We start from the raw sequence: 23,373 nt of genomic DNA, 5'->3' as shown, positions 1-23,373 counted from the left end.
TTTCAAAATACAAATACATTGTTAAAAAAAAACATACAAACAAGATTAATACATTTTCTTAAATTTGCTTTCTTGTGACGATTTTAGTAATTTTTTTGTTATTGTAAAGGAACAATATTATTTTTCAAATATTAATAACTGCTTTCTTTTTCTACCTTTTTTGGTGTTGATTTCACACATGGATTTCTTTTTATATTCATTTCTTTTACATATAAAACGATGTATAAAATGAAATATAGGAAAGTACTATCTAGTCAACTTTATTCTAGGAAATGTTCAGTGGGACTTTTATACCGGGAAACAGACTTTAAGACCTGCATCACGAAGTAATAACAAGTATTATTTACATCATAAAAATAATTTTAACAAAAAATTAAACCGCCTTCAACAACCACTCAAAACCAAAAAATAATTTCACATAACAAGTATATATTGGATACCAATTTTGGAGTCTAAAGATCTTAAAAAAAAATTTATGGGACCAATCTGGAGAGAAATTCTTTCGAATAAAAAAAGAATTTTCCAAATCGGTTCATAAATGAGCGAGTTCTGAGGTAACAAACATACAAAAAAAAATAAAAAAAAATTCACGTCGAATTAATAAACTCCTCCTTTTTTGAAGTCGGTTAATAACCGATAGGTAATTGTCACCTCTATACATCGGTAAAATATTCACAAAGGATTCTATTGCAGCTCATCAAATTTATGGCGGAATAGTTAACAGTGGATACTAATATTTACTGCTCTAATAAAGATTTATTCAAATGCAGATTAGTTTTACACAGTTGCAAATTAAATTTATATGATCTTAATAAATAGTAAACGGGCCCGACAGATGACGAGCGATAAACCGAGAAATGTTATGTGATAAGTTATCTGATCTGTAATTCTTTTTCAAGATTTTGATAGGAAATAGGTAATAAAAGAAATATATTTTATAATAAAACTCAGTAGAATGTGGAGATGTATTTCGTATTTAGGCTTTGCAATGTACGAATTATAAATGTACTTATATTGTAGTTATTAAAATTAAATAGCAGGTCCATTGTTTTTTTAAATATATTTCTTCAGACAGTTTTATTGTTATTTGTGACTTTAAACGCATACCCATTTATTTACGTCCGTCAAATATTGCAATAAAATAAATACAAACTGGTAAGTGTACTTACTTTTTTTACAACCCTTTAAAAGATCTTATTTTTAACATGCGTTGTTTAAAATTGGACAATAAAATATTATAGAGATTCGTCCACTACACACAAAAATTACCTTGAATCCTTACAATGTGTAGTTTCATTTGTTTGTCTTCTGTATTAAAAGAAGTAATAGACCTACATAGTAGATATATTACTCGGCAGCTTGAATAGGCACAAAAAAGCTACTTGTATTTCTCGATACTTTATTTTTGTGCGGTGTAAATCATTTAAGTACATCAATCAGTTGACTTCTCCTCATACGAAAAGGGGAGTGCCGTGGTATCATTAAAAAAATATACGTTCAATTTTAAATTCTACGTAATAAAATCGAATTATAAAATTACGTATTGGTATACAAAAATCTTCATAGTGTGGCGGGTGAAGATACAAAATTAAAATGAGAGTTTTCGGGGTCTGTATCGCACATTTGAGATATCTGCAATTATAAGTATTAAGTCTCAGAGTTTGGCAACTAATGTTTCTCGCAGTTCATATAAGTCTCTACCATCACATCACAAGATATATAAATTAATTTAAAAGCCCCTGAAGTAGAGAGTCAACTTTAGGCATGGTCATTACCCCCAGCCCATAAACCAGAAGGCACGTGTTGTGAGTATTATCTATATTATTATTCAAGGCTAATAACTAAATATTTTGCAGTATACAGTTCGCAACATGTTAGTTTACATTACTTTAAGGTACACACTTGAATAAGCATTTTTTATTTGGACACGTTTACATTTGAACATAATTGTTATTATGCATTCAGTAATATTTATTTTTACTGTATTCACGTATTAAATATAAATAAATCTATATTTTTTACCCAAAAAGGACTAATATTGCAGCTAACTGCTATGATAGTGATTGATTTAAAAAAATACAAGTTCCATAAATTTTGAATCGATTAATAACGGTTACTAAATATTTATTTCAATATCCATATATTTTCGGTTTTCCTCAACCAATCAATTTACCTCTTTCACTGGCGTCGTCCTTGAAATCGCAATTGTGTGTCTTTATTTCAGCACGATCTTTATTTGCTACATTGCTATTATCTCGTTATATTTTATAATAGCTGAACATTTATTTAGGTGGTGCGTGTCAAATTATTAACAAGTACTTAATACAAAACGTTTGAATGATACGGAGAATATAAAGCTTTGAAACAACTAAATAAAGTTTTTCTGTTCCTCAACACCGAACCATATACATTGATATCAATTAAAGAATAATAATTTATTTTATTCTAGCCGATAAAGATGTGGTTCCCAGTAATTATAGTATCGACATGTATACTGGCACTGCAAGAAGTGACTGCAGCGGCATTGGCGTCTGATCCGGCCGTGCTTCTGTTACAAGAATATGTTCAAATTAACACTACCTCGAATAACAACCTCAGTAAGTAAATAAGTTGAATATTAGCTTCTCGTAGATGAAATTATCTAAAAATTATGGTGGAGCTTCGGCATTGTGGTCTATTCCCGTTATAATAGTTCCGTTTCCGTATTCTCAGTAACAGTAACTGCCCTAAAAGTCGGGCTTGGTAGCAACAACCACACCGAAATATTATGCTAAAATGTTTTTGTATATTGAGGAAATTATCATTTTGTTTTACTTCTTTGGCTGCACTTCAGCCTTTAAAGTCTAAAAGAGTCTTTATTATAATCGTTGAGGACGCAGGTTAATTTCGCCATGACTAATTCTAGAATATTCAAAGGAAGGTTAATTATCATTTTCATTAAAGTAAGAGTTACAAAAAGGTAACAGGGCAGATTATATTTTATTCCTTAAATTTCTCAGTTAGTAATAATCAAATTATTTTTTGAGAATGTTACAAATGTATCGCGCGATTAGTTAAGAATAAAAATGTTACCGAAATCGTCCAGACGCGTGTCGTATCGGATATTAAAAGCTAGCATCATGTACTAAAGCCAACATCATGTAATAAAGCTGTGCTACTCTTGGTGTGTAACATGTACATCATAATAGAGGCTCGCTCTATGAATGAAGGAAATAGAAAAAGGATGTCTGAATAATGTTACCTGCCTTTATTAACAAAGTGCTTGCAAACAGCAAACATGCAAATTGCTCGAGAGACTTATAGAGAGATGCCTGAGGTGGTAAGGTCACATTATGTGCAGCGACGAAAATCACATCGTCAAAAAAGCGTCAAGCCTTCCAGAACACAAATTAAGACGAGGACGACTTCCCTTAACCTGTTGGAACATTATAACCGAAACATTAAATTGAAATAAAATATCTGAACCGACAACCAAAGACAGAATAGCTTGACGAAGATTTATTAGGAGAGTCGACTCCATATAAAGTAGGATGAAGCAAAGAAAAAGAAGGAGATGCAAATTTAGATATTATGCATGAACGAAATCTATTGTGTAAATCCAAAATAGAGAACAAATACGAGGCGGTAGAAAAATAATCTATACTATTATATAAAGCTGAAGAGTTTGTTTGTTTGTTTGTTTGAACGCGCTAATCTCAGGAACTACCAGTTCAAACTGAAAAAATATTTTTGTGTTAAATAGCCCTTTGTTTGTAGAGTGCTCTAAGTTATATATCATCATTCATCACGCTATGACCAATAGGAGCGGAGCAGTAATGGCTAAACTCAGGAACTACCAGTTTGAACTGAAAAAATCGTTTTGTGTTGGATAGCCCTTTATTTGTGGAGTGCTATAGGCTGTATATCATCACGCTATGACCAATAGAAGCGGAGCAGTAATGAAACATGTTGCAAAAACGGGGACAATTTATTAGTTTTGAGAGCTTCCGTTGCGTGCGCTGCGTATACGGTTAAAGTTATGCAACAATGATGTATGACGGGATTGTTCCTCTTAAAAAGTTCTAAAAAATATAGTATAAAACTAAGTCCTCCACTGCATCTGTCTGCCTGAACGTGTTAAACTCAAAAACTACCCAACGTATTAAGATGAAATTTGGTATGGAGACAGTTTGAGACCCTGGGAAGAACATAGGCTCCCGGGAAACTACTACTTTTATAACGGAAAGCCTGAAAAACTTTATAATGCGGGCGGAGCCGCGGGCAAAAGCTAGTGTATTAATATACATACAAGACACATTACACAAGGCCTCGACACCATGAACCAAATAAAATAGAACCTATAATTTTAACTTCGTTCAGGTTTTTCATTAATTTGATATCAAGCAACTGACAACGGAAACGCGTGCGTGATAAAAAATTTAATTAATGACTGCGCGACGTCTACTTTCTCACAGCAGCAAACCGATAACAAATTACTAAGATATCTGAGAGATAGTGAATACTACCGCATATTATGATTCACAGTTTTTTTTAGAAAATCCAGTCGTTTTTTCTATTTACCTATATTTTTTTTACTTTCTATCATTTGATTTACGTCTGTTTGCTCTTATTGTGTCGGAGACAAGTTGTTTTATTATTATCAACACTAAAATTTTAGATTAATGAACCGACTGCGTTGTAGCAGACGATTGATTATAAAAAATTTAAATAATTCCGTAACGACTTTACTCTTATCAGTTTATCTATTTGAAATATTGAAAAATACATGTATGAAAGATACTCGGCAGATGTGCTTAAAAGTATCTACGTTTCAGTAGCTATCTAACAAGGTATAACAAGCTTGGGTTTTATCTATACTTTTGGAAAAAACATTGATGAAAGGCTTCCAGGTAGACCTAAGGAATGAAAACGGTTCGTTTTGGGATATGGTGTTTCATAGTGAAAGTAGTCAGAAATGTTGGAAACTATAACCTCTTAAATAGTGTTGCCCAAATGCAAGAACAAGACGAGACTTAGCCAGTCTTGGTCTTGGTCTTGCGCCAATACACCTGATCTTGGTCTTGGTCTTGGTCTTGCGCTCCCAGTCTTGGTCTTGGTCTTGGTCTTGCAGCAAGAGTCTTGCAAGTCTTGCAATTACCTATTAGTCTATTACTATTTATTAAAGTTTACTTTAAATCTTAGAAAAACGTATTAGAATTGGAACATTGTGAGCTTGAATTAACATAGCCATAGTAAAGATCAAGCAGATTAATAAATAACTGAAGATTTGATAAGAAATTCGAAAAATCAACTGACCTATATGTCGTTTTCCATGGAAGTAACTGTTTCTTAATAAACATTTATGATTTATAAGCTTACATTTGCTAAAACATGTAAAAAAACAAATTAATTACAATAACTTGACTGTATTTTAAAGAACAATACTTATCTGTCTAGAAAGAGATTGAACCTTCAACTTATAAGAAATTTAATAAAAGAGTTTTACGATTTATCATTGTATCTCAAAGTAAAAATGAAAAATTATTATTAATATTTCCCAATTGGGACCCGAGTGGGGCCAAAGTGGGAAAATCCCAAAGTAAAAATGAAAAAATTATTGTTAACATTTCCTAATTGGGGCTTGAGTGGGATTTAAGTGGGAAATCCCAACGTTGAAATAGTAAATTATTGCTAATAGTTCCGCTTGAATAAATCTAACTAAGATAAACGAAAAAACAGAAACAAATATTAAACATTTAACCGCAATATTAGTAATATCATCTAGTTGATTCGATGTACATCAAATAAAGCGACGAATGTAATATTCCCGCTTGGACCAGTGGTAACGTGAACGACTGATGATCAAGAGGACCCGAGTTCGAGCCCAACTGACGACAAGGATGCATTCAACCAATAGTTCACTTTCTAATCGAAATATAAAGTTATAGTACCATCAGAGTCCGTAATTCAAAATTATTTTTGATTTTTTGTAATTTTATTTTTTTTATAAATTTTGATTGGGATCTGATGGGGATTTCTAATTGGGCCCCATTTGGGATTTCCCAATGGGGCCCCATTTGGGATTTCCCAATGGGGGCCCATTTGGGATTTCCCAATGGGGGCCCAAGAGGGCTTTGCGTGACATCCCAAAGTGGGCCCCAAGAGAGAAGCCCAAGAGGGGCCCCATTGGTCGCACTTTTAAATTTCTAGTCGTGCTATCCTTACCATTTTATCCCAATCATAATACTACTTGCGTGATCAGTATAATGTATTCATTTTCATTCTAAGCACTCTGAAACTTATTTATTCTTTGGAACACCTGTAGGTACTCTTAAAATTCGAAATTATTTTGCATGAGTATACCTACGCCCTATGGCGGCAATCAAATAGTGTCAAATGTTATGATTTCGGCGTGGCGGCAACGATTGTTTTAGATTTCAAAAGAAGCCGCCGGCGCGTGTATCATAACCATGTACTTCCGAAAAGCGGCAAATTTCTTTGAGAAGTAAGTACAAAACCTTTGATGCCGCATTATCAAAGTGCCGATGGTTAAAACATAGCTATGCATGCACTCAGTTTGATTTTAAGAGATATTTTTTTATTCGCTATGTTTATGGTATTAGTCGTAATGCGCATAGGTCCAGTTTTTCATATTCTTTGATACAGATTTTTGCGTCTCATAGAATTCCTAAGCGTACCTACCTATACACCGAACTGTTACACCTAACTACTCAGTGAAATAGCGCTAAGTCCTAGCTGCAAGACGCAAGAGTCTTGCAGGCTATGTCTTGTTCTTGCTCAAGTCTTGCACGGTCAGTCTTGGTCTTGGTCTTGCTAAAAATACGCGGTCTTGTTCTTGGTCTTGGTCTTGCAAAAACGCAAGAACAAGACCAAGACTGCAAGACCAAGACTGAATTTGGGCAACACTACTCTTAAAGGATCTAGGTCGACTTAACCTGTAACCCTGTATATATATACAGGGTTACAGGTTATATATCTGTGTATGTGATATATCTTTCTCATAAAATATATATATATATATATATATATATATATATATATATATATATATATATATATATATATATATATATATATATATATATATATATATATATATATATATATCTTTTCACCCGCGTGAACAGTCTTTTCCGTATTAGGGATCCGTTATATATTTTCCCACTATATATGTACCCAGAGTCTCAAACTGTCTCCATAGCAATTTTCATCGAAATCCGTTCAGTAGTTTTTGAGATTTTATGGATTGTATTTATTAAAATAAACCATACTTCTTGTTTCGCGGGTACCACATCCATATGTGAGTTGAGCATGATGCTGGAAATTGAAGAGTTGCTTCCAGCCCATTTGATCACGACTATCGGGTAGCCTTGGTTCAACTCAACAACGTTAAAAGGCAAGCCTTCTGCATCTGCCAACTTCTTCCAAAACGCTACTGCTGGGGCTGTAAAATAACATCACTAATGAAGAAGATGAATGTTAGAAGTAAAAGCCGCTGTAGTTTTGCCTCACGTAATGAACCAATCGAGTTATATTGTAAGGTTATTACTGATATTATGGGACAGTACAGAAGAGGGTCGTGGGCAAATTTCTGAAATTAAGTCACATTTTGTTTAAGTTTTCTAACACGCTTTGCCCGAGATTGGATTCTCCAGGAAGGGGATAAAGCCATCACAGCGATTGGTCAGAAAAGTAAGCTAAATCGTTCCAGCAACATGCGAAAAGTAGAGCATCTATGATTCACCGTTGCGACGTAACAGCGGAGAGGAAAAAGAACAGCAAAATTATAATATTACCGTGTAATGACTGTTGCAAATTACTATTTATTTAGTCTGCATGTTAAAAGGTATGATGTGGAGGACAAATGTTTTGAATTTTAGATAGTCTGCTATGGTACAATGATAGGTGGGTACGTTTGTTTGCCTATTATAAAGTCCTAGCTTGAGTGCTATAAAGATTAAGGATCCTATTTCTGAAATTTTGCCATAAAATATGACCAACTGCCAATTCCCGAAAAAAATAGTATGTACAAATTATATCTACATTATACATTGTTATCGAGAAATACTAATCATCGGAATGTTATCTTTAACACTTTAGACCTTATTGTAGACCTATAATAAAGTTTTGACTTTTATTAGCCGCCATGGCACTATCTCGTGCATGACTTGGTTCTAATATGTGAGTAATCTAAAAGTATCTATTAATTCATAAATACCAAGCCTTTGCTCGCCGGCTCTGACTACTTGAAAAAGTTTTTCCTAGATAATAGTCCCGATATATATTTTTGGGATTAAAAGTGGCCTATGCCAGGCTCTCAAACTAACTCCACACCAAATCTTATCAAAATCGGTTAAGAGGTTCATCGGTGAAAGCGTAATAGACAAGGTTACTTTAGCATTTATAATATTAAACTATGAATGGAGTTATAAGAACACACGCTTATAAAATGTTCTTAGTGTTTTAATATTTCCGTTTTTAACAATAAAAATATTGAGGATAAATTAATAACCACATAGGTCTATGATATGGTAAAATCTTATACAAATATCTATGTATGTGCTCAGTGATATTTCCAAAGGTCCTAAATATACTAATCTAGCACCTGATATATCTTTCTCATAAATTCTCATATATAACCTGTAACCCTGTATATATATACAGGGTTAAAGCGTGTTAGAAAACTTAAACAAAATGTGACTTAATTTCAGAAATTTGCCCACGACCCTCTTCTGTACTGTCCCATAATATCAGTAATAACCTTACAATATAACTCGATTGGTTCATTACGTGAGGCAAAACTACAGCGGCTTTTACTTCTAACATTCATCTTCTTCATTAGTGATGTTATTTTACAGCCCCAGCAGTAGCGTTTTGGAAGAAGTTGGCAGATGCAGAAGGCTTGCCTTTTAACGTTGTTGAGTTGAACCAAGGCTACCCGATAGTCGTGATCAAATGGGCTGGAAGCAACTCTTCAATTTCCAGCATCATGCTCAACTCACATATGGATGTGGTACCCGCGAAACAAGAAGTATGGTTTATTTTAATAAATACAATCCATAAAATCTCAAAAACTACTGAACGGATTTCGATGAAAATTGCTATGGAGACAGTTTGAGACTCTGGGTACATATATAGTGGGAAAATATATAACGGATCCCTAATACGGAAAAGACTGTTCACGCGGGTGAAAAGATAGTTTGATATAAAAATATTTTGAACACAATTCAAAGTTCATATTTTTAAAGTCTATTTAATGTTCACTCAATATTATTCCATAAATAAAACCTATTTTAAAAACGTTTACCCACTTCTGTTTTACACGTATTAATGACAGTAATCCTTGGAATTTAGGATGGATGGAAATTCCCACCATTTTCTGCTCACATAGAGAACGGAGTTATGTACGGACGTGGAACTCAGGACATGAAATCAGTATCAATTCAGTACTACGAAGCATTACGTCGCCTAAAAGCAAACGGAGTTACGTTACTAAGAGACGTGTACATGACCTTGATGCCAGGTGAGTAGGAAAAAATATATTAATGTATTTCTGCTTATGCCTATGACATAGGCGGCGCAATATTGATTTGTACGCAATACGACTACCACACCACCTTGGTGTGATAGTTGAATTCTATTCCCAAGTCGGACAAAGGTGTATTGTATTTTTCTGCTGAGTATCAGTCCAAAGTCAAAAATTGTGCCCCATAAATGTTCATATGCTTTCCACATGTTACATGAAGCTTCATATAATTGGTGAAATGTGGGGGTTGAACACCAATGTTGACCCCTGAAAGAGGCGTTACAATATATATTCATTTTTAGTTATTTATTAAAATTACAGAGTTACCTAATCCTAATCATAAAATAATGTATAGAGGCATCGAGATAAGACTCTTTGTTTTACGCAGCAGATAATATTACTCTTTTATATGTACACAGCAAAGTGAGCTCACTGCACTTAGTGGCAAAAAATCTTTTATCAACATTATGTAGATTCTCCTCTTTATCAACGCGAGAGCCTTGCTTCCCTATACGATAGCATCCCTGTATACGTCACATTTTATTTTTCTATCAGAACATACATAAGTACAAATATCATTTATATTAGGATCACTGAATAACTCTTAACAGCTAGTAGTACTCGTAGTTGGAAACTGGGTTGATTTAAACAATACCATATATATCGTCGAATGACTGCGCTAAGAATGCTGAAATTATACATTATATTGTATGTACACATTATTTTAATAATAAAATTATAATTAATGGTATTTTTATTTCTTTTCCACAGATGAAGAATTGGGCGCTGAGAAGGGTATGATTCCATTCCTCCAATCTGAGGAGTTTGCGAAGTTAAATGTTGGAGTTGAACTTGACGAAGGAACTTCGTATGATATACCTTCCATTCCCTTATTTTATCAAGACAAAGTTGTGTGGCGTGAGTATTGCTTACTAATAAAAGTTTGATAGTGTTTGTTGGTTTATTTTTAATATCACATCGCATCAAACAACGAAGCGATATTATACTTTGCGTAGATTTAATTATTACTGATTTCGGTAGGGATATAATTAATACGTATGTATATGCATAGGTTCATAATATAATGTACGTTTAACTTATTCAGAAATTGAAGTGACTTGTCACGGCGTTGCTGCTCACGGTTCTACCTTCCCTCCGAACAGCGCGACAGCTACTGGCAAGGTTGGTATTATAATGTCTCCTTAAAATCGACATACGCCAATGTCCTCATCTTTTCTTACACAAGCTCCGTATAAAACATTATGATAAGACAAACTAATGACGGAAGTGTTAGCACTTCCTTCGATACAAAAAATAAAAAAAGCAATAAATGCAGTAGCCACGTATTGAGTTACGGACCGGTGCCCGGCGGCCGACGCCAAGATGTTTTACTACAATAACATTAATACTAACTAATAAAAAACAAATTAAGGATGGGAATGACATATACTGACAGCTAGTGTATCGCTATAATATGTCATTCTCACACATATCGTTAGCGTTAACGATTTTAGAAAGATTTCTTAGCTACGGCTTCGGCATAGAGTAGATTTTTTTACTTCGACCTCGTACTACTATTGCTGATATATAAAAAGAAGCAATCAACATGCCACAAATTTTATTTGTGAATTTGCTATGCTCAAAAAAATATGTTTTCATAATACCTAATTAATCCAATTTGGTTGTTCTCCTTTACAGTGCGCCAATGTAATTAATCGGTTTTTAAAATTCAGAGATGAAGAATATGCAAAATATACCAAAGCGGGAATAACCGACGCGGGACCGTATACTTCAGTCAACTTGAACAGGATTAATGTAAGGCAAAATTTGGTTCAAAGAACGTTTGTGGATAGGGTCCGATGGGAAATGTCGACGGTTTGCGGCAATGGCAAACAATGTGGCGAAATATATTTCTGTTTGAGCAAATGTACCAGTTATTTCATGATGCAGTCTTGTATTGCTTCTTCGTCACTGTCTCGTCATCATTATTTAATCTGATTAGCCTTATTTTATAACACAAAAAGTACTGGTTTTATGGTAAAAAGTGCATTTTTTTTTATTATTTTGTAAATCAAGATGAATTACAAATATTTCAGGGTGGTGTGGCTAATAACGTAATTCCTGCCAGCGTCAGCCTCACCTTCGATATTCGTTTGGGTACTTCTGTTAATGAGGAAGAATTTGAAGCTCGGGTATAAAGACCATTATAATATTTCTATCTTGTTTTTAAAACATATTCGGTTTCATTCATAATTATTAAAAAAGCTATCTTCTCTACAATATTGACAAGTTGATTTGTGAGTTGACCTGAGCTAAGTATCTAAGTAATGAGTTCATTATTAACGGAACAAAGCTATAATAATTAACTTCAGCACGGCAAAAAAAAATAAACAATTATATTGTAAATATCCTAAAAATGTTTACATTTTATATTTCTGCCAGATCAATAAATGGATCGCTAAAGCGGGAGATAACATTACGCTGACTTATATTAACAAGAATCATCAGTCTCCAGCAACAGTTATCAGTGATTCCAATCCTTTCTGGAAAGCTTTTTCATCGGCAGCGGCTAAAATGTAAGTATTACTCAATAAATGTAAGTCTGTGGAGTTTGATTATTTATAGGTCTACGTTTGATTTGGTTAGTCTATTGCTTAGTCCTAACAGACAGACGTCGAGGCTTCCGGGCCCTGGCCCTCACACCTCTGACTATTTAAGATGACATGTTCATATGTTTTTATATCAGTTATAGATATCTGAATTTCGATCGTGTTGAAACTATCTACCTACCCTTAGATAAAAGAGCAGAATTGTGCCTACATGTGAAACATTTAAATAAAAGACAAACTTTTTTTATACCATAAATAATTTGGATTATAATAAAGGTCTGTTTCACAACTTTTGATTAACTATTTCTCATCACATAAGTTTATAAGCCAACTAAATATAGGTAAGCCGTAAGAGTCACACTCAAATATATGCTCCCAAATAAACAATAATAAAATTAGTGTTATTATAAAATATGCTAAAGTTTGTGAGGATATATGGATGTATATACATATGTATGTATGTTTGTTCCTCTTTCACGAAAAAACTACTGAATGGATTTGGATGAAACTTTACAGTTATATTGATTACATATCATAATAACACATATTAATAATGTTTGTGTCTAATTTGGTCGTAATATACATATCAAGAAGTCGGAAAATTGCTATCTTGGCATACGCTGCCTAAACCGTTGGAGTGAGACAAAGATGATGTATCGTATGATTGTTGGCTTAAATAGTTCTAAACAAAAATCCACGAGAGCCTATATCTACCTTTTGTGTGGAAGCCACTATGGCCAACATAGTGACCCATAACTATAATTAAATCGAATATTTTTTTTTACAATAAGTATTTTCTTAGTAGTATACTAAGAAAACTGAACCAATATTAATTGTATATGTAAACTTTTGATATTCCTGTGTATAATAAATAAATGCGCATTTTAGAATATTTATCAAAGTCTTATCAAAATAAATATATTTATCGCTTTAAGTATTTAAGGTGGTAGCTCAAGGTCCATTTTCATACATTTTGTTTCGGCTTTAATCTGGGTAACTAAACAAGTATTGGCAAGTAAAGAATTTAAATTCACGTCTAGTTAGTGATTAGTTCTCGCAGTTGAGAAGAAAAACGTAAAATAATTAATAATCATGGATATTTCGGCCTTTAAAATTTAATATGACGAAATTTTAAAGGCAGAAATATCCATGATTATTAATTATTTTTACATTTTTCTTCAACTGCGAGAACTAATCACTAACTAGACGTGAATTTAAATTCTTTACTTGTACTTAGTTACCCAGATTAAAGCCGAAACAAAATGTATGAAAATGGACCTTGAGCTACCACCTTAATGTAGATAAAGGTTGTCTTCTTTGTAACCTATACATATTATAAAACGAAGTCCCCTTTTCTGTCTGTCTGTATGTAATCGATTTTCTCAAAATCCACTAAACGGATTTTTATGAAGTTTCGTATGGAGATAGTTGACCCTGGGAAGGTTATAAGCTACTTTCTATCCCGGGAAATTATATAGCGGGATTTTTATCCGGGAAACTCCACGCGGGCGAAGCCGCGCGCAAAATCTAGTCTATTAGAGTTCCCGCCTTTAGCTAGTTCTCGGATTTTTTACGGTCATAGGGTATTTTTACGCTTACGAGGTTTGTGTCTGTTTCTACAAACAAAGAAATAAATGATATATTAGCTATTTAATGTGATAAGTATCAAATAAAATTGACATGAAACTGTTTAGTATATGAAGTTTACCAACCTTCACTAGGCCAGCGAAGTGAGGTAAGGCCTAAACTCCTCAGTAGTAGATTAGGCCAGTTCCCAACAGTGGATAGCAAAATAATATAATATAGGGCTGGAATTAAGTATATTCAAATATTGTATAAATTAATATGAGACAACGTTCACATTATAGATTATTAATCCTGCGTATGATATTAGTTAATTTATTTCTAGTCGATAATTAAATACGAAGCCCTTAATTTAACAAAAAATTTAAGTTCAATTTAAGAATTTTTTTTTCAGAAATTTGCCGATCATGCCAATGGTGCCGCCGGGTTCAACAGACGCACGTCACGTTCGCCGAGCTGGGTATCCTGCTTTTGGGTTCTCTCCTATGCCTAACACTCCCTTTTTACTGCACTCTGTCAACGAAAGATTAGATATAGAAGTATTTTTGAAAGGCATCCCTATCTACCAGAGCATCATTGAGAGCCTTGCGTCGATTCCTGCAGCCGATGTTGCTGACAACCTAAGCAGTTATCTGATTTACACAGCCGATTAAAAACGTATTATTTTGATGATAGTAAATATCAATAAAAAATCCCAGTCGCTAATTTCAAATTGTTCATGAATGATATAAATAAACCAATCAAAATAAATCAACCATATGTCAAAATGATTTTTCTGATTAGTTCCATTTCACATGGATTCGAGTACAGCGGCAGAGATATTTTTTTTTTAAATCAACTGTTAATCCTATAAATCATAAACTAAGCCTTGATTAACCATTGAATTTAACATTTCCCATATTCACAGCCACTTATATTGTTGAAATTTACAACGAAGTAAAAGTACAAAAACAATTGTGAAATGGCTTAAATACACTGTCAAATGAGCTGTAATATTGTGCCTTTTTCAAAACTTGTGAATAAATGATTCATAAACATAAATAAATGGTCATCAGTCAGACTGTTCTCTGTGCTCTAAAATAAATGGGAATTAAATGAGTACCATCTATGTACTACATTAGCTGTTTAATACTATAACTCAAATAAATTTTACTTGAAACTTGTCAGAACCTTAATATTGTAACGATTAATGCCATTGTATTATTAATCATTAATAATTAGTAATGCAATTTTTACATTGAGAATGGAATATTATTAAAATAAAATAATTGTTACCAAACTTAATTTTATTCACGACTTTTTAATTGTTTAGTTTATGTGTTATATTGTGCAGTTATTCTCTAATGTTATATATTATTGTTATTTTATGCTATATGTGTTATATTACATATGTTAATACTTTACATCGAATTTCCAATGCCTTTTATTACTCGAAAATGATCGTCCACTCATTTTGTTCCTAGTTATCATAACTCATCCATAGGTTGACTGGAAGAAATCGCAGTTATATTCTATTTTCCATAAGAACGTCATTTGTACTTCCTCTTTGTTTCTCATTTCTAGTGTATATTTACTTTCCTATTCAAATTGATGCACAATAAAGAATTTAAATCAATAAAGAAATAATTACACAGAATACAATAAAATTCATATATAATGAAACTTTCGCATTTTCTAGTACGATTTGCATAATATTTTTCAGGGTTCTATTCTCGAATTGATGTCGTGACGACAAAAACAGTCAATTGAAGTCTGTACAAAAAATATGACTAAGCGTATATCTGATCCACTGTATATAAAATAATTTAAGAACTCATTGTAACATATTATAAAGGTAACGTGTAGTTACGAAGCAAGATTAATTAAATTTCTTCTATATTTCACAAAACAACCATAAATGTGAGTTAATTTCGTGTCTGAACTGTTTCCCGCATACCCTCATGCGAAGTTTATATTGCGTTCGCCGTTCACAGCTAAATCTTAAAACCAACAATCGCCACTTCACAGTAATGGGTGCCTTCCCACCGTACGTGCCGCAACATTTTTAAAAGGACTTTTTCGCGAGCCTCCACTCTGTTTGTGTACCGTTCTCGAGTTCAACACGGATTTTAGAGTTGTCACGCTTTTAACGACCAAATGAATTCTCTCCAATGATTGGGATTCACTGAGCAAACCGTTTAGCGCACCATTGCCAAGTATAAAAATCTTTTGTTTTTCTAACGTCCACGTTTCTTTTGGGGTCGCATTAATTAAGTCGATGTTTGTTTTTCGCAATCTACTCACAAAGGACACGTCATTTATAAACATTGCCAATTTTATTAACGTTATACAAGACTATTATACGCTCTTTAATAAATTTTGATATAATTGTAGGTAGCTATGTGTAAAAACATTGTATCGTAGAGAAGAGCGCTAGAGGCGTAGTCGAGCGTTAATTGAAATAAATTGTCACAACTGGATGTAGCCGACACATAAATCAGAGCGCCTCGGGCGACCAACTAAGTGCCTGCTTCGCTTCTGCCGCCACTGTAATGACTAGACAAGGCTTGTGACGATAACATCTGAATAAAACACTGAATGTAACCATCATTGTATTTTAGCCTTTTTTATCCTATGCATAAATGCACATAAAACAATCATGCAAAATGTGTAGGTAGTAGTAGTAGTAATATATTTAGTCCATTGAAAAGTTACATTTGAGGTTGCGTTTTTTAGAGGACGCAATTTTATTTTTTTTTGAAGTGTAGGGGGGGTCAGTGTAAAGCTAAAACCAAGTTTGTGGGTTCGCCACCCTTGTCCCACGGCCGCCATCTTGAAAATAGGGGTTGAAATGGTTTTTACGATGTATCTCTTAAACTATTTATCTGACAAAAAATTATAAACATTTTTGTTGCAAATTAAATTCTCTACAACTTTGGTCCAGTAACTTTTTGTCGTAAAACTATAAATAAAAAAATTATAAGCGAAAATGTTAAGAAATTAAATGTTAAGCAATATCCATTGCAACGTCATCAGAACGTGTGTTTATAAGGTTCATAATACTTTTTTTTTTCTCTCATTACGTACAACACAAACGCGCGGTTGTCGGCTTGTACGCGAATTACTTGGATCCTGAATCGCTTTGGCACAGATGAAGCAATTTTTCACAAAATCAAAGTCTGGCTCTGGAGCTTCTGAAACTGACGATAAACTACTGGAGCTGCTGCTGCGACGACGAACAACATTATCGGTTCGATTATCCACGTAATAACAATAACACGTAATATGTACCGTAACTTCCGAAACAGTTCGTAAAAATTTGTTTTACCGATAATGTTGTTCGTCGTCGCTGCAGCAGCTCCAATAGTTTATCGTCAGTTTCAGAAGCTCCAGAGCCAGACTTTGATTTTGTGAACAATTGCTTCATCTGTACCAAAGCGATTCAGGATCCAAGTAATTCGCGTACAAGGCGACAACCGCAGGTTTGTGTTGTACGTAATGAGAGTACAAAAAAAGTATTATGAACCTTATAAACACACGTTCTGATGACGTTGCAAAGGACATTGCTTAACATTGAATTTCTTAACATTGTCGCTTATAACTTTATTATTTATAGTTCTACGACAAAAAGTTACTGGACCAAAGTTGTAGAGAATTTAGTTTGCAACAAAAAATGTTTATAATTTTTTTTTTGTCAGATAAATAGTTTAAGAGATATATCGTAAAAACCACTTCAACCCCTATTTTCAAGATGGCGGCCGTAGGACAAGGGTGGCGACCCCACAAACTTGGTTTTAGCTTTACACTGACCCCCTCTACACTTCAAAAAAATAAAATTGCGTCCTCTAAAAAACGCAATGTAAGGCCTAAAAAATGTAACATTTCAATGGACTAATTTGACATTTTTGTCTTTCATGAATCGTTTAAATTTAGTATAAAATATAATCTACTATCAAGTGCAGCAATAAAATTTATCAAAACAAAATATTACACACGCCAGAGGTATTTAAATAAAAAATAAAAGACCTGTGCTAAATAAAATAAATTAATCTTAAAATATAGGTGATAATTTTTTATTATTCATAATTTACTTATCAGATACAAATGACTGCTTTATAAAAAGAAAAAAATCGTCAAAATATGAAACTAAACTTTATACCAATACGCGCAATACCTAAAATACGAGTGTAGAAATAACCACTTTCTCTTTATAACAAAAAAATGGTAGATCTTTGTTTTAAATCCCGAATATTATACGTGTCTGCTCTATACGTTTATTATATCGCTAGTACAGTGACGCTAAAGGACCGTGAGACGAATTAATTCAGCCAAAGCAGCAAGAGCGGCGCGATTTTTACTTTTGATGCTCATTTGTCACCAGCCTCGTGCCTCCGCGCCGCGCGAGCGTTTACAGGTGCGTATCGTCGCACACCTAAAAGCACTACATACAACCAAAAATGCTGGGTGTACGTGGATATGGCATTTATTCAGGTTGTAGACGTAGAACTAAGGCGAGTTAGCGGAGAAAATACACATAGTGCATAGCCTAATTAAGATAGTTTGCGGTCTGCACTTAAGTAAGAAAAAATATTTCAGCCACGCGAGTTTAATTAAAATAGATTAGTTTTCGGTCTGTGTCTCGCATTAGAGAAGGTGCAGGTATGTGTTTGTGGTAGGTAATTTGTAACATTTTTTGTTTCTACCATGGATTGTATTAAAGTCGCAATTGTATGGAAGTATCAATAAATAACCATAATATCTGAAATCAAGTTAAAATATGTATAGGTAATAATTAGAGTTACATTATAAAGGAAATTTAGGCATGTTTTATTACATCTCATACAATAGCCGGTACTTAATTGCTTTTTGTTTCTTTCATGCATTATACAGTATCACAAATATCAATACAATTCATTTTTTTAAGTACGCTTTAACGTACGCCGTCGCTATATAAAAGATACAGGATTGTAAATTTTTTTAGGTTTGGCATTTAGTTAATGTATAGGAAATAAAAATATAGCGCACAATTTTGAAAAATAAAATTACAATAAACTAACTTATCCATAAACAAGTTTCGTAACTCTTCAACCCGGTATTCCCTTAATGATATCTAGTGAAGGGTGAAGTGTGGTGATATTGAATGAGTTGTCGTTTGAACGGTGACAGCACATCCAGCACTGCGTTGTAAGATAATGGCTCACGGAATCGCTGAGATATACCTGTCTCTAATGAACTGAATCGGCACATATTCTAATACATATTAATAGTCACCTACTACAGAAAATGGGAATATTTCATGCTTTCAGTGGTAGTTACACTTCTCAGCCATGGGCGAGTTTGCAGGTCAGACCATCATTTTGTAATATATGTTGGGGTCAACGGAAACGTTAGCATCGGGTACGATTGTCGTGAGGCATGAAACTACTCTAGTATAGACGATATAAATCAATCAATACCATGTGAGGCATGTTGAAGGCTTGTATTAATATTTATAACATCTCTTGGCAAGATATAAACATAAAAACAATAAAAATATGCACTGACTGACATTCATATTCAGTTGAAAAAAGTAACCGATTTATTTATTTAAACTCTTTATTGTACATCAAATTTGAAGGTTGTTAGTCTTAAAAACTAAAACCAAGTGATAGTTGAACAAACTTTATTTTATGGCAAGTTTTGAACTCCTATGCTTATCCCCCTCCTTGGCTACGCCTATGATTTGTTGTCACTAGTTACTATTACAGTTTGCGCTATACTTAATGAAAAATATATTAACAGTCAACGCTATTGTTACATATTATTATATAATTGTATCAGGCCGATGTTTCTACCTAATAAATATTAAACAAAAACTTATATGAGGTCTTCATCAGAGCAACAGAAGCCAGAACAACAGTGTTTAGAATTTTTGTCTGTCTGTATGTTTGTACACGCATTACGCAAATACTACTGCATGGAATTGTATGCAATTTACACGATGAATTGCTGGAGGTTTATTTTTAAATATAGGCTTTCATTATATCCCGGAAAAATATAAAGCGAAACTTTAACACAAAAAACTTTTTTATACGGAAGGAGCCCCAAGCATAGGATAGTACTTAATAAAAAATATAATTCTATCGGAATACTATTCATATAGTATCGTGTTCTTATAAAATTAATTTTCACAGCATATTGTTTACGTACAGAATCACGTTATTAAGGGAACGGCCACGCGTGCATTGTTTAATTTTAAATTTTTCAAGTGCTTTTCAATTTAACACTGCAGCGTGTCACCCCTTTATATCTGTTTGTAGGCGCAGTGACCATATTTTTTTTAAATACCACATCACATTCAGGATACCAGCGACGGGTTAAAATGTTTCTTTTTATTATGTAGTGCTTATTTAAAATTTATTTTAAATCTTTTGAAAACAATCGTGTGGGAAAGTTTGGTTTTTAAGTACATAACTGGTTTGAGTGAGAGATTTTGATTTTTAATAATAATAAAACTTTGTCTATCTCAGGTGTTCTAAACCTATTAGCTTAATGTATTTTTTTGTGAATTTTTAAATGTTAGATTTATTGATCGTAATGGATGGATTATAATCATGGAGTGACGAAGGGGGATCCTATCAGTGTTTATTAAAGATATCTGAAAATGTAAAATTGGATACTTAAAATGTTAATGTGAATGTTTTTGAAGATACTTACATATTTTTTAAAAGTAGATCTATTAACCTATTAACGATTCGTCTGACTATTTGTATGAAATTTGGTAGATAAATAGATCAAGTCCCAAATTAACGGGGTATTGTATCTCAGTATAGATTCGAGAACGGAATTTATGCGGAGAGCACTGTGAGAAATAACTAACTAAAATTACCTAATTTGCCAAAAACAGTATTATTTTGTATCCAAATAAGTTATACAATTGTTGCATTATTAACTACGCAGTACGCACGTCACTATTTTTTTATACCCAAGTATGATAAAACAAAAAATCTGATTACGCATTCAACATAACATTGTCAATGAAGAAAAACAGCTTATTTGGAGAGTGCGCGTTCAAGCTCGTGCCCGAGTGCGGTGGGGTAGTTTTATTAGCCGGGATTATCGGCCGCCGTCCGCCGCGCACCGCTGTGGAACAACATGCTTCGACTAATCACCAAGGATTTATGGATCAAGAAGTATTTTTGTAGTTCATGGAAAACTAATCTAAACTAAATATTTTGTATAGTTCAAAAAGTAAAGGCGGGTATTTTACGAATGCGAGTTGATCATGACTACGACGGTCAGAGCTTATTTGAGAAAATAGAGAAAGCCTACCTTCAACTGAGGACAGCAATAGGCTGGTAGATAAATAAATTCATAGGATTGATGCTTATCTCGATTTTTGACCTAGTTTAACTGATCCATTCATGCTGTATACAAATATATTTCATACAAGATACATTGTTTTCTCACCGCTACATTACTTATTAAAAAATATAAATTAATATGAGGACAATATATAAAATAGGGTTTTGACTTATTCGAGCTACTTAAAACATCTTTTCAAGTTCAACAGTCCGTCTGGGTAGGTACTAGGTAAAATCGTATTGCTTAATTCTGCTGAAATGTAACAGTGTGGAGTTATGGGTAATGATTTGGAGGAAACTATAGTCAGAGCATTTTGAGCCTTAAGTTTTACTTAATTTCATTTTGTCAAATTTATATTCATTTATATCATTGATTTCGAACGTCACAATTATTTTAACCGCAACCGTGTAGCAACAATTTTTGGAGTTTTTAATAATTCTGTGGAAATGTAATGAATATCAATACTTAAATTAACTGTAAATCCTGTTCTCACAATTTTAATCTTTGATAATTATTCAAATAGCCTTGCAATTAATATACAATATTTATTTAATAATTAGTTTCTTGGTATAAAAATAAGTTGATAAGATATATTACTTTGAGTTTCTTGTCCTATATATTATATTGTGAATTGTGACCATTTATCTGTTGCCCAATATAAAGAAAAACATTATGTATTTACTAAATTAAATTGTTAGTGAGCGTGACATTCTGGTACGTTTAAGTCAATATTAAAAACTAAATGTAATTCAAATGGTTTACACAAATTTCTATCACTTGTGCGTGGATTATTAAAAATGTTTAATTTCCTTTCTGACCAAATCTATCCTAAGTTGACTTAAAACACTTTTCTTACCTCATTTCGAAAACCAACGATTGTTGGAAAATTAGTTTAAGTTTTAGCACAAGTAAGAAAAGGAAAATATTGCACATAACATCATAGTTAAACATTGTAGAGTAAGTAAAAATATCTGGTATTTTATTGGTTTACTGTTAACATAGACATTGAATTTTCTAAAATATATTTATTTTAAATGATTGATAGAATAATAATTTTATAATCAACCATAAGTTTTAAAAATATTTATTTTTCCATTATTGTTAAAATGTTTACTACAATATTTTGTAAAACTCAGGTCAGAGTCGCATACTTTGTAATACACCTGCGATTCACTAGAGACGATTAAATTAAATTAATTCCTAATTTCGTATAAAAAAATCTATACTATTATATAAAGCTGAAGAGTTTGTTTGTTTGTTTGTTTGAACGCGCTAATCTCAGGAACTACCGGTCCAAACCGAAAAATTATTTTTGTGTCGGATAGCCCTTTGTTCGTGGAGTGCTATAGGCTATATATCATCACGCTATACCCAATAGGAGCGGAGCAGTAATGGCTAATCTTAGGAAATACCGGTCCAAACTGAAAAATTCTTTTTGCGTTGGATAGCCCTTTGTTCGTGGAGTGCTATAGGCTATATATCATCACGCTATACCCAATAGGAGCGGAGCAGTAATGGCTAATCTCAGGAACTACCGGACCAAACCGAAAAATTCTTTTTGCGTTGGATAGCCCTTTGTTCGTGGAGTGCTAGAGGCTATATATCATCACGCTATGACCAATAGGAGCGGAGCAGTAATGACTAATCTCAGGAACTACCGGTTTGAACTGAAAAAATCTTTTTGTGTTGGATAGCCCTTTGTTCCTGGAGTGCTATAGGCTATGACCAATAGGGGCGGAGCAGTAATGAAACATGTTGCAAAAACGGGGAAAATTATGAGTTTTGAGAGCTTCCGTTGCCTGCGCTGCGTAAACGGTTAAATTTATGCAACAATGATGTATGACGGGATTGTTCCACTTTAAAAGTTCTAAAAAATATTTTTTTAAACAAAGTCCCCCGCTGCATCTGTCTGTCTGAACGTGTTAAACTCAAAAACTACCCAACGTATTAAGATGAAAATTGGTATGGAGACAGTTTGAGACCCTGGGAAGAACATAGGCTCCCGGGAAACTACTACTTTTATAACGGAAAACTTTACCCTGAAAAACTTAATAACGCGGGCGGAGCCGCGGGCAAAAGCTAGTAATTTATAATCACAAGGATTAAAATTCCTAAAAGTTTTATTACAATATCGGCGCGTATCGAGACGTAGCAAGCAGAACGTAGCACGGACCCGTAGCACGTAGCTTTCCACTTCGCTTCGTAGCTCGGTTTGAATTCAAACACTACGCACCGCCCCCAGCGCTTCGCTGCCTGTGATTGGTCCGCCCGCCGCCCAGACAATTAGGCTCCCTCTCGTCTGTAATCTAACTTGACATTTTAATGTTTACC

General features: G+C 33.5%; 1 protein-coding gene across 1 annotated transcript; it reads left to right on the top strand.

Moving 5' to 3' along the window:
- Window positions 1-931: 931 nt before the first annotated feature.
- LOC115449346 (aminoacylase-1) lies at window positions 932-15,129 on the top strand. The gene is made up of 10 exons (XM_030177126.2): window positions 932-1,155; window positions 2,450-2,597; window positions 8,859-9,031; window positions 9,355-9,523; window positions 10,298-10,444; window positions 10,632-10,708; window positions 11,225-11,341; window positions 11,623-11,718; window positions 11,969-12,102; window positions 14,114-15,129. The coding sequence occupies exons 2-10, from the start codon at window positions 2,459-2,461 to the stop codon at window positions 14,370-14,372; spliced, it is 1,311 nt and encodes a 436-aa protein (XP_030032986.1). The 5' UTR covers window positions 932-1,155; window positions 2,450-2,458; the 3' UTR covers window positions 14,373-15,129.
- The last annotated feature ends 8,244 nt before the right edge of the window (window positions 15,130-23,373 follow it).

Source organism: Manduca sexta, chromosome 24, assembly GCF_014839805.1.
Source record: "Manduca sexta isolate Smith_Timp_Sample1 chromosome 24, JHU_Msex_v1.0, whole genome shotgun sequence".
Classification (NCBI taxonomy): domain Eukaryota; kingdom Metazoa; phylum Arthropoda; class Insecta; order Lepidoptera; family Sphingidae; genus Manduca; species Manduca sexta.
The sequence above is the reverse complement of the archived record's forward strand: the minus strand, read 5'-3'. Positions and strand labels throughout refer to the sequence as shown.